This window comes from Podarcis melisellensis (assembly GCF_964234715.1).
Source record: "Podarcis melisellensis genome assembly, chromosome: 1".
NCBI classification, from domain to species: Eukaryota; Metazoa; Chordata; class Lepidosauria; order Squamata; family Lacertidae; genus Podarcis; species Podarcis melisellensis.
In genome coordinates, this window is record NC_138528.1 from 66,500,035 (window position 1) to 66,512,191 (window position 12,157).

At 42.7% G+C, this 12,157-nt stretch overlaps 1 protein-coding gene across 7 annotated transcripts in view; it reads right to left on the minus strand.

Annotated features, from left to right (window-relative positions):
- MICAL2 (microtubule associated monooxygenase, calponin and LIM domain containing 2) overlaps positions 1-12,157 on the minus strand; it is a 140,633-nt gene that overhangs the window by 8,072 nt on the left and 120,404 nt on the right. For all 7 annotated transcript variants that reach the window (XM_081926794.1, XM_081926793.1, XM_081926792.1 and 4 more), the window contains 4 exons: positions 10,794-12,150; positions 6,096-6,190; positions 1,437-1,529; positions 345-438 (listed from right to left, as the gene is read on the minus strand). In XM_081926794.1, coding sequence (XP_081782920.1) covers positions 345-438; positions 1,437-1,529; positions 6,096-6,190; positions 10,794-12,150 — 1,639 coding nt within the window. The remainder of the gene's footprint in view (positions 1-344; positions 439-1,436; positions 1,530-6,095; positions 6,191-10,793; positions 12,151-12,157) is intronic.

The window sequence follows — 12,157 nt, forward strand, 5'->3', positions numbered from 1 at the left end:
AAAATCTGAGCTGAGCAAACTGAAATCAAAGAAATTGTCTGAGGATCTCCCTCTTGTGGCCAGGCTGCTCTTGAATGTTAAAAATTTTACCTCACTGCAGGCTGAAAATTCAACTCTGTGATCAGGGTCAGCTTGCAGTCACATGCATCAGACTATAGCTTCCAGGGAAATGTTTTAACAGTAGTTTCCTCAATCCCAGCTCCATACTTTGCCCATCAGATCTATACCAGAAGTTGCAAACTGAATAGAATGCTAAATTCCATGAAATTTTCAAAACCAGATGTATAATCACCAGGAAAGCTAGCATATTCTTCAGATATCCTCAGGTTCCCTGCTCTGTTTACCTGATTCTCCTCGTAGTTCCCTCTCGAGCTGAACACCATACACCTCCAGAGCTCGCTGCTTCTCCTCCACTTCTTCCAGTAGTCGCTGGATAGCCTGGACAGATTCATACATATGTTTCAAGCAACAAATTTGTCAAAGGAGTACATAGGAATATATGAAGCTACCATATTGGTCTGTCTGAGTCAGTGTTTTCTACTCTGATTGGGCATATGAAAGTCACAGGCAGGGACTGACTGTCCCATCCAAGAAATGGTAAACTGGAAATTTTGGGGGCTTTGCTTTGGAGCTTCAGCATTATTATTATTTATTAAATTTGTATAGTGCCCTTCATCTGGTGATCACAGGGTAGTTCACAACATACAGTATCCAACACTTGTCGGTCACTGAGCTCTAGGCATCACTGCCATTTCCCCAACATCATCTTAATCACCTAACAAAAATTCCTTTTAAATAAAGCAAGTGAATTTATCTGAATGGCTCTGGCATATCTGATGCCAGGGAGAAAAAGGAATGGCAGGAAAGGATTTGGGATCTTATAAATTCACCTGCATTGTCCCAGACTGGCAGCATTACCAGATTCCACCCTGCATAAGTGTTTTTGGGGTACTATATATGTAGCTATGATGGTAAACTTATACTCAGTCTGGGAAATACAACATGCTCATCCGCCACACCAGCTCAAGAGAGACAGGGGCTGCATATTAGAAAATCACAGTTTCCAATAAAAGAATATGTGGCTGTAACCACCATGAGTTATACGGGTGAAAACAAGGAACATAGATGACTGTATGGAGGCACACGAAGGGGAATGGGAGTCAGAGAGGACTATGGGCGGTGTATCTGCCTCAGGCAATGGTATTTTGGTTTCTCCCACAAGGTTTTACCAACCAGACACCACGAAATGCATTTGGTTTGGCTGCCAGTTTTATGCAGTGCTTCTTTTTTGTAAAATAAAAATGAGGTGCCAGTACTCATATGTTGATTCAAATGCCACAGGTGCCAAAACAAAATGAGTGCAATGCGCAGTAAATACACTATACCAGTGAGTACCATGACAAAAAATGGTTCTATCGAAAGGAACTCCTAATGACCTGTGCTTTATGGAGCCTCTTTAGTTCCTCTTGTTTAACCAGTTGCTTTGTTTCCTTTTCCAACTTTCTGTTTCTTCTCAGAGTTCTTTTTGTCTACAAAAAAGAGAGAGGTAATCAATACTTTGTACTTAGCCACAGCTTTTCATAGACTTTTCTTTTAATGTGGATGTTAAGTAGTTTTTGACTGTGTTGGCCAGGCACATTCTGAGCCATTTGTCCTCATCAATAGGGACCTTGCTGCAATCTTAGCTAGGCATTAGCATTTTCTGTCAATAATGTTCCATCAATGAAGATGAAACTGCAGACCAAGACCAAGACAAATTATCTTGGTGACTAAAAAGTAACTCTAGGGAGTGCAAAGTTGCCACTCAAATCTTGACCTACTTGCTATATCTGCAAAATGCTAATAATTCAGTCCATTGTGGAAGAAGAGAAGCATATATTTTGTTGAGAAAAGCAGTCAGGATTCAGATGACAGTTTGGCCTACTAGGTTTATGAGATGATAGTTTGCCATGCATGGAGACTCTCACCAAGAATGAGGTGTAGATAGAGCAATACCTATTTTGAAAGTAGGATAATTGTGGAAAAAACCATGTGAAACAGTAGATAGAGCATGAAGAGCTTTCAAACTGAAGGTCAAAGACTGTTTGCAATTTAATAACTAGGCTGCTTATAACTTTATAGAGTTTTCCAAAACACACAGAGGCATGGTTGTGCCAAACATGTTTCTTTTCATGTATCTATCCCTTTACATATTGTTGCACACTATCTCTATATCTGAGTGTTGTGAGATTCCAGGGGTCCAGGGTTTGTGTGTCCTTCAGGAATTAGGCACAGCAGAGACTGTGGTGTCTTTATGATATATGGTTTTATATACAACCCGCATCTAGATGGAGGGATAACATCCTGTGAGCGTCTGGCTTCCCCCTTAAGGATAGCATTGGATTCAAAGGACAGCAACAAGCCATCTTCTGTGTCTCTTAGTTCTAACCCATTATCCTCAGCTCATATGGAGTTCTGCCTCTCTTTCTCCTTCTTGCTGCTAATTGACTCAAAGGACCTCCCCCCAGCCTACATCATTCAAAGCTGAAACCATAAACCTAGCCCAGGCATAGGCAAACTCGGCCCTCCAGATGTTTTGAGACTACAAGTCCCATCATCCCTGTCCACTGGTCCTGTTAGCTAGGGATGATGGGAGTTGTAGTCCCAAAACATCTAGAGGGCAGAGTTTGCCTATGTCTGACGTAGCCTTATCTGCCCATTAGCACCCAGCAAAGAAGTCTTGCCCTCTGATGGTTTCCTTGATAGGCCATGACTTGCCTTTGTCCCTGGCTAATAGCCTATCCAGCTAGCTCTGTGAGTTGGCTTGGCTCATTAGCATATCTAAATTTGGCAATGTTTAATCAACACTTGATTAAGTCTAACTTTTACTAAATCCAGGAATTATGGGGAGAATCTGGCCCTCAGGAATTTAGGGGAATCTGGCCTCCCACAAGCCCATAACAATATATAAAGCAAAGTTCTCTCTCTTGGCTGCTTTTCTCCTTCAGGGTTCCAAAATTGTCTCTTGGCATTTGTTAAATGTAAGGCAAGCCTCCTGGATCAGGCCAATGGCCTATCCAGTCCAGCATCCTGTTCCCACAGTTACCAACCAGATGCCTGTGGGAAGCCTGCAAGCTGGACATGAGTGGGCACTGCCCACCTGCAGCTCCCAGCATATGCCACCGACAGTGGAGGTAGAACATAGCCGTTATACACATATTTGTGTAGGAGATGCTTGGAAATGGAGTGGAAAAGGTGGGAGACAAACCAGCTGGGAGAAGATTGCCATAGATAGAACACCACTGCAAATATCAGCAAGAACAAAAAGTGCATGCCTGGCTCCAAACTCAGCCCATTTAGCATCACCAGCAAAGAACTTGTTCTCAAAGGCCCTGTTCTCCAATGGCACAGTTGAAACACTGTGCCGTCAGGGCCTATCTTGAATCTTGGCAGAAATGCATCCTCTTATACTTCTTGCACTAGTATCAGTTACAGTATGTGCAGCATACTCATCACTTTGGCATTGTTTTCATTAATTTTCTAGTAAAATATATCCAAAAAGAAAAATACAACAGTATCTACAAAATCACACAGAAGCAATCCTCTTTACATCACTTGATTTATACTACTTTTTGACTTAATTAGAACCTCAATTCCAGCTGGGGGACCATGCATTTTTATCTGGCTTAATTATTTTCCAGCCTACAGCAATAAGGAAGATAACTGGTTTTAACTCTTCCAATCTACGTTTGGTTAATTTTATTCTCCTGCTTGTTACTCCAATAAACATGTCATTGCCACATGGACCAATATACACGTTAAAGCCATATTACTGAAACTATTAGTTTATTAATTTTGTAACAGCTTGGGACCAGTTTGCTTGAAGGATTGCCTTGCCTCATATGTACCTTCTCAATCACAACAATCTGCAAAATATTCACATTTGCAAGTGCCACGTAATGTTCATTTCTCATTTATAAGAAACTAGTTTTTTAGTGTGGCGGCAACCATGCTCTGAACTCCTGACTATATTATCACCAGACAAGCACCCTCACTGTACTGTTTTAGATGCCCACTAAAAACTTACTTTATTTCGGCAAGCCTACCCAGACAAGCAATGTGGTTTGGTGGGATTCAACTAAAGAGCTCTTTCAGCAGAAGCCTTGCACAAAGACTTTCCACTTGCACAGTGGGGGTTTCTCTCCCCTCCTCCCCTGTGTGCTCCTAAAATCAGCTCAGGTGGGGGTGGGGTGGGGTCAGGAGAACCCCCAGAACAGCACAAGAAGGGAAGAGAGGGGAATTGTTCCATCTGCCAAGTTGAAATGTTTGCAGACAAAAGCTTTGAAAGAGGGGAACAGTGAAATCCACCCACTGTGCATAATTGGTTTCTAATTTTATCTGTATATTTAAGTAAGTATTTTACATTTATTTACACTATGTTATGTAAACCCTCTCATTCATATATATATATATATATATATATATATATATATATATATATATATATATGAGGCAGCATGCCTCTGAGTACCAGTTTGCAAGGAACCAGAATTGGGGAAAGCACTGTTGCTCTCATATTCCACTTGTGGGCTCAGAGGCATTCGGCTGGCCGTTGTTAGAAACACATCCCTAGACTAGATAGGCCTTTGGCCTGATCCAGAAGTGCTTTTTATTATGTTCTTATGATGGTGGTGTTGTTGTTGTTGTATATGTTAAGTATAATTATTTAATTGGCACAGAAATGGAAAATGTCTAAATGTGTATTGCTAACTCTGGGGAAATTTCACTGCAATATTCTAAGCAATACTGAGCTGTAGCTGAGTTGATTATTAACTATTGTTGTTTTCTGCTAGCTAACGTGAGTGTTTAACCTCTGATCAGATGATTAAGGTACTGAATTGCAAATCACATCTTGAAAGGGAGTTGCTTTTTAGTCTTTGTTCCCAGGCTCTGTGGAAGTAAAAAAGGTAAAGGACCCCTGACAGTTAAGTCCAGTTGCGAACGACTTTGGGGTTGCAGCGCTCATCTCGCTTTACTGGCTGAGGGAGCCGATGTTTGTCCGCAGACAGTTTTTCCGGGTCATGTGGCCAGCATGACTAAGCCGCTTCTGGCGAAACCAGAGCAGTGCACGGAAACGCTGTTTACCTTACCGCCAGAGCAGTACCTATTTATCTGCTTAAACTTTGATGTGCTTTCAAACTGCTAGGTTGGCAGGAGCTGGGACTATGTAACAGGAGCTCACCCCGTCGTGGGGATTCGAACCACCAACCTTCCGATCGGCAAGCCCTAGGCTCTGTGGTTTAGACCACGGTGCCACCCACTGTGGAGGTAGGGGTGTGTGTGTAAATGAAGCTCTACAGGAGCACATGGCCTAAGGCTATAATGGAGGCTGTAAGGGAATCCTGGATAAAGTTATTTTTAAGATGCTGAGCCTGTGCTGGACAACACAATATCTCATATAGAATTATTTGGATGTATCTTTGATGTTTTTGTTTTGTTTTGGAAGAAGTTCTGCAGGTAAAGTTTTGAATAATATCTAATGGGTCTGGACAATGTTTCATTCCAAAAGGAGTCAGTTTTTATGCATCCAGTTGCTTCAAACTCTGCAGTATTAATATTTGCAATAATATATTTATTTATGCCCCACCTTTTCCCCTAATGGCACATGAGGCAGCTTATTGATAAAAACAAGAACCACTAAAAACATCTGAAAAAATCAACACCACAAAGAAGTTGGCAACTCAGCAGTGTCATTGGCAGAGGCTGGAAGTCTTATTTTGGCATTAAGTAGTTTGTAAATTAATAAATAATAAGAACAACAATTGTTGCTGCGATTTCTTCACTGTGGCTGCCAGCACTTGTTCATTTATTACATTGTCCTTCCAGACTCTCTCTCCCTCCCTTTGTCATTTGGCTAGCTGTGATTATTCCCTGGGGACCCCATTTTCTGAAGTGGGGCTCCAGGCAAATACCTGACCTCTCGTGCCAGTTCTGTGGATGAGAGGAACTATTGTAATGCCCTTTGGTTCTTGACACTCAGTAGTAAATCACAGAGTTCATTTTATACTGAACCTTTACTATTTCCAATATGGGGAGGGAAGCCTTGAAAACGTTACCTTGCGTGGCAATGAAGACCTGCCTTCTAATTCGCTGTCAGAGGATGAAGAGCAATAGTCAACAACTTGCTTTCTGGCAGGTAATTGTTCAGAACCTGAAAGAGGAACAGAAAGCTCAGTGGCGCAGGCAGTATTCTCAACCTGGGCTTTAAGTGGATTTCCCCCCATAGCTTCTGAGACTGCACCTGCCTGCAGCTTTGCAAGGCTATACCTAGCAGCAATTTGGAACACTGGCTAATTACATTAATTAAGCTTTTGGCAACTGTTCAAGGCCTTCACTGCCTGGCAAGTCCTTGGCCACAGCTACCCTTGCAAACATATCAAGTTTTATGTACGAATCAGTTAACTCCTACTTCCATTGTATGTTGGCTCAGGCTTCCATTCAAAAAATCAGATCTGTTATTAAAATGCATATCTGAAGTTAGCCGTGTATGTTGGCTCAGGCTTCCATTCAAAAAATCAGATCTGTTATTAAAATGCATATCTGAAGTTAGCCGTGTTATCTAAATGATTGTCTAAGGCTCACCATGCGGGCTAATTGAATGCACCAAGTCTGAGCCAGCTCTTAAACAAATTACCCTTATGTGGTTTGTAGCATCTGGCACCCATTTTTACTCTGTGACATCTGCTCAGTGTAAAAGAGCTGGCGTCAGAATGTCTGGTCATATAAAAAAAAGTCACAAATATAATCAGAAGCAAATGGGCTTCACGGAGGAGGTTTTATCACACGGCCTCATGCAACATAAATATTTCATTAATTAGGCCTAAACAAATGTCACATATATATTTTCTCTCCCTCACTCAAGATTATCACACTGTGCGTTGAACAGTAAATGCTGTACATAATGAACACACACACCACAATGATGCATTCTTCCACAGATATCGCTCAAACCGAAAGTTCAGGCTGAGACCTGTATTCAAGAGATTCAAATTGCTTTCAATTTTGGGCCCCCAAATTATATTTTTTCTCTTTTCATCAGCATAGTGTTTTAACAGGCCTGTAAATTTCCACATGATTTTTTTTTTAATGGCTAATTCATTTCTTCCTCCTCTCTAAGAAAACAGAAAGGGTACAGGGAACATCTGGTGATACACTTAACTTGCTGCAGGATTAATGATTAACACCTGGATTAGACGCTGGTCAGACAGTGAGTGGCAAACATATGCATCCTAAAATGACTGAAGGCTTCTTGGCACAAGCAGGATAACTGTAGGATGTAACTAAGGAAGTGGGAGGCTTAGTGGTAGAGCATCTGCATTGCATGGCAGAAGGTCTTGGGTTCGATTCCTGGCATCCCCAGGTAGGGCTGGGAGAGACTCCTGCCTGTAACCCTAGAAAGCCGCTGTCAGTCAGTGTAGGGAATACTGAGTTACATGGACAAGTGATCTGACCCAATATGGCTATGTATGTTCCTATTTACTATAATCCATTGAATGAATGCAACATTTATTAGGAAGAAGGACAATGTGGTTGGTAGAGAAGGTTATAGATTTTGGGGATAACTAGAACTAAAATAAGAGTCTGTCCCCTGTTGCCCTGAGGGCCAAAACATTTCTTTTTAAGTGTCCTTTGACACACACAGGTTACTTACTAGATGATGATTGCAAGGTTAGTTGTGTATGCACAAGTAAGAGTGGGCACACACCCATGGCTCACTGTGCCTTTTCACCTTCCTGGCTGCATTTTACACCAAAAGGAGTTTAAAAACTAAGTGCTGGAGTAGGCAAGGAGCTGCAGGAAGAAAACATTAACTGAGAAGCCATGTTGCTCATGGATCAGAAAAGATGTAAAGAGGGGGAAGGCTCTTTTGTTAAAGGACCTGGAACTCTCCTCTTTGGAAGGATGACACACTGCAACCCCCAGTCCATGATGGGCAAATTTAGGGCTGTGTGAGTGGTATGCCCACACCGGGCACTGAGCTGAGGGGGAACTGTCTCAAAACCCAGTAAGCAAGGTAATGGGCCTTGGGAAAGAGATGTCAGGGCTCTGGGACCCTGCCAGAACCTTGTGCCTCCTTGCCAAAGCCAGGCGCCTCCTTACTCACCTTTGGGAAAGCAGCACGGGGGGGGGGGCAGATTTTTACCTTTGAGCATCGTACCCAAGCCCACCATTGTCCATGAGCAGCCTCATGGGCAGTTGGGCAAAAGGAGAATGGCACCAAGGGTCTTATTGTGTCTCAATAAAACCTGATGTAACCTTTAAGGTGTTGGAGCCCCTGCAGGACTCTTCATAACATGGGTCCATGATGTAGCCACAGCGCTGTTATGTGCTGAAGTGGTACCCACATCCTAAAAGAAACATTGGCAGGATCCCTTCAGTATTTCAACTATACCTTGAGGATCAGAGGAACCTCTTTCCACCTCCCTCACAAATGCGGGCTCAAACAACCCAGCACACTCCCAGCTCAGTGAGCCTATTAGATTACATTCTGGGATTGGCTAGGCATGTGAAGTTACGTGTGCCAAGACGCACTCATAGCGCTAGTGAATTTGAGTTATGGGCTGAATATCCAAGGATATTCCATTCCTTTGCCATCTTTGGAATCAAGGGAAAACAACGAACTGAAACAACCCCTTGAAGATGCTCTGCTGATCCAGGACGGCTAGAAATCCCCCGTGTCCCCAGGGTAGTGGAGCTAGACCAGATGATGGAAAGCCAAGTGTGCAGCTGAAGGCGGTGACTCAATTCCCATTGGATGGCTTCGAAGGCCAGCTGGCTCTATTAAGCCAGCATTGCACTACTGGAATTATGAGCAACTGAACAATGAGGGCAAAGACATGTTGTTAACGGGAACATCCCCTTGTTAACAACTGCAGCAAAATAGGCTTGACAAACGGAGTGTGTGTTATATAAAAAACGGTTGCATTCACGTATCATTACCCTGCTTAATTATCAGCTTCTTTTACTCTGAAAAGCACTGAATTTGATGGGCCTACATGGGCATTTCTCCAAACACCCTTGTGCTCAAAGCTGCTGAAGCATATTTAAAGAAATAAGCTATAATCCTCAAGTTACCTTGATATGCCTTTGGAACAGAACCAAGATTCCCTTTTCCCGCTCTAGAAGAGGAGATCTCCAGAACCTTCTCCCTCCCTCCCTTCCCTTTCATATATCCAATAATTAAAATGCTTTACAAGGATAGGAAGCATGGGCATAGCCGGGGGGGGGGGGTGGCAGGGAGGGGCAGTTGCCCCCCCCATCAAGAAAAATACATAGCTAACTGAGGTTCTGCACCCCCAACAAAAGACTAACAAAAATCCTTGCTACACCCATGATAGGAAGTATTTTGTAGCACCAAAGCACATCCTGATGTACCAGGATTCATATTCTAGAGACCACGCTTAAGCATGAAGAGTAAAACAGCCAACTGCAGCAGTATATTTCATTATACTTTGTGTCCTCCAAGATGTTTTGGACAGCACTTATTGACCCCAGCCAGTGCTGGTTGGTGCTGATCAGATTTGTGGAGGGCACCAGATTGGCAAAGACCAGTGCTATTTTTCTTGAAAAAGAGGTGCTGGAACTCACAATGAACACCTCTCTTGTTCTCTTAGAATAACAATGGCGTCCACCTGAGAGGTGCTGGAACTTAGTTTTGACAAGTTCTGGCTGGAGGGGAAAGCCCTGGTAAAGACTGTACAATTACCATGAGAGAAGAGACAAAGCAGTAGAGAGTAGCATCCTAATGTTCCTATCAATTATTATTTATATTATATATAGTGATCATCTGCTGGTTTTACTGTAGTTGTCTGCAAACTACAGATATATGAAGGACTGTAATTAGCAACTTTATTTGTTCATCTAGTGATTGTTTTGTACTGTTAAGTTGTTAAGAGTGTGCCTGTTTATTGATGGGATTTTATTTTATTTATTTCATTTCAAAATAAAACTATATGATATAAAAAGGCCACCTGCTCCCTGCCTCTCCCCTCCCCTCCCCTCTCCTCCTCCTCCTTTTAAAAAAGTGGCATTGAATGTATCTGGTAGAAGCACACATACTATAGCAGAAGACCAGATCACACTACAGTTGCCATGGGGATGTCATTGACTCTGAGCCGTAATATATATGAACTACTTAACTGCATGGGCCCCTGCCATGTGTCAAGAGTCTTCACCTTTCCACCAGCAACAAGGAGCGGGGGCATGGAGATAGCAGAAATGCATGCATTTGTTCTATATATCGCAAACAGCTGGAACATCATTGTCAAAGGCATTGCCATGGCAACTGGGATTTGTTTTCTTCTGGACCATATTGCTCTTATAGGTTACATTTTAAAAACGAAACACTTCCCATCCTACAATGTGAAACATTTCCAGGATGGTATACAACAAGGTAGTAAGGGGAAAGCTAAACATAAGAAGGCTAAAACCCAGCACCCTTGATCTGCCATGCTGGGAGGGTTGCAGGGGGCAGAGGTTTTATTTTCCCAAGCCCAAAACCACTCAGCCAGGCTCTGCCTACAGAGCAATGCTGGTGTCACTTCTCTGCCACAAAACTCCCAGTTCCACCTGCCAAAGGTCCTGGTGGGCAGGGGGACCTATTGGCATTAGCCCACAGAAAATCCCAAAATGGGATTTTACACTATTTTATGCAAATTGTTTAAAGATTTAATCTTGCATTAAAGCACTATACACACTTTGTTTAAAAAAACAACAACTGGAAATAAAAATCTTAAAGGAGGGAGTTTGCTTACCCAAGTATTCTCCTTTGGAAGAACTATTTAGTACTTCATCAACATCAAAGATGGTACAAGGTGACACAGGGCTTTTAACTTTGACATCTGCTTTATTCCTAAAGCTGCTGAATAGGTTCCACACATTGTTCCTCTGTTCAGGACCATCCAAAACGGCATCAGCGTTTTTGTTCCTGTGCCTTAGAGATGAAGAGCGGGTGTTCTTTTGATTGTGAGCACACCACTCATCTCTGGCAGACTTCCAGAGGTTCTCTTTAAGGGTAAACCTTTCTAGAAGTGTTGGCACATCGTCAGCATTGGTAGAAGAGGAATGTTCGGGTTTATAAAGACTCTGGGAAGGGCTGCTATGCGCACTGTAAACAGGAAAAGATGTGCCTTTGTCAACACATGAATATTCCTCTCTCGGACTGCTGGAAAAATGAGACCCATTTGAACTCCTCGTTCCAAGTCTTTTTTCTGCATCATCCAACACACTGAGCTCCTGTGTTTGTACGTTATAGTCTCCATGATTCTTGCTGCATCTGAGACTGGCAGAGCGAACCAGGGCCTGTGGGAAATTGAAAAATGTGCTTTCCAAAGGAAATTTGGCAGGTGCGTCCTGGGCCTTTTTCAAACCTGCTGGAGGAGAAGTAAGAGGTTCTATGATGGATTTCTTTATAGCTTTGGCAATTAGCCTCAGTGGTGATTTCGGCTGGGTGGCAGTGTGTTCTTTGGGACAATCACCAACATTCTTTGAAAGCGTCTGTCCAGGAGACAAAACTGGAGAATGGTTATCTGAGAACTTCTGAGATTGACCACAACTGGATTGTTTCGGTATGTTCTCATATCTGTTAAAATAAGCATTCTTCTGGTCTGGAATTCCTTGGCAGTCATGTTCCGTTCTTGTAATATCTAGCTCAGCATCATCCAGAGCAGGTCTTCTGGGCTTCTGCTCCATTGAAAGTGTCAACCTCCTCATTATCTTGTTTTTAGCTTTGTTCAAATGTTTATCATGCTGTTCTTCGGCATTCTTATCTCCGTCATCAGGGTCTGCAGAGGACAACCCTGAATTCTTTGTATACAACTGAGAGATCAGTGGCTCACTATTCATCACCCAGTTTCCTAAATGTGCATCTTCAGTTCTGTAATCCTTGCCTTCAAGCTGAGGGCAACTGAGAGGTGAAGTCAGATCAAAGTGACAAGTGGATTTGCTATGTGCCAATGGAAAGCTATCAGGGCAGTTGTGGAGTGAATAGTGAGGAACATAGGATGCAATTTCACTGGGTTTATCTCTGGCTTTTCCTTTCCTTTGAAATGCTGGGCTGTGTAGCTTGAAATGTCCTCTTGTAATTTCTGGACTCTTGTCAGGAGATGTCAGCTGTATG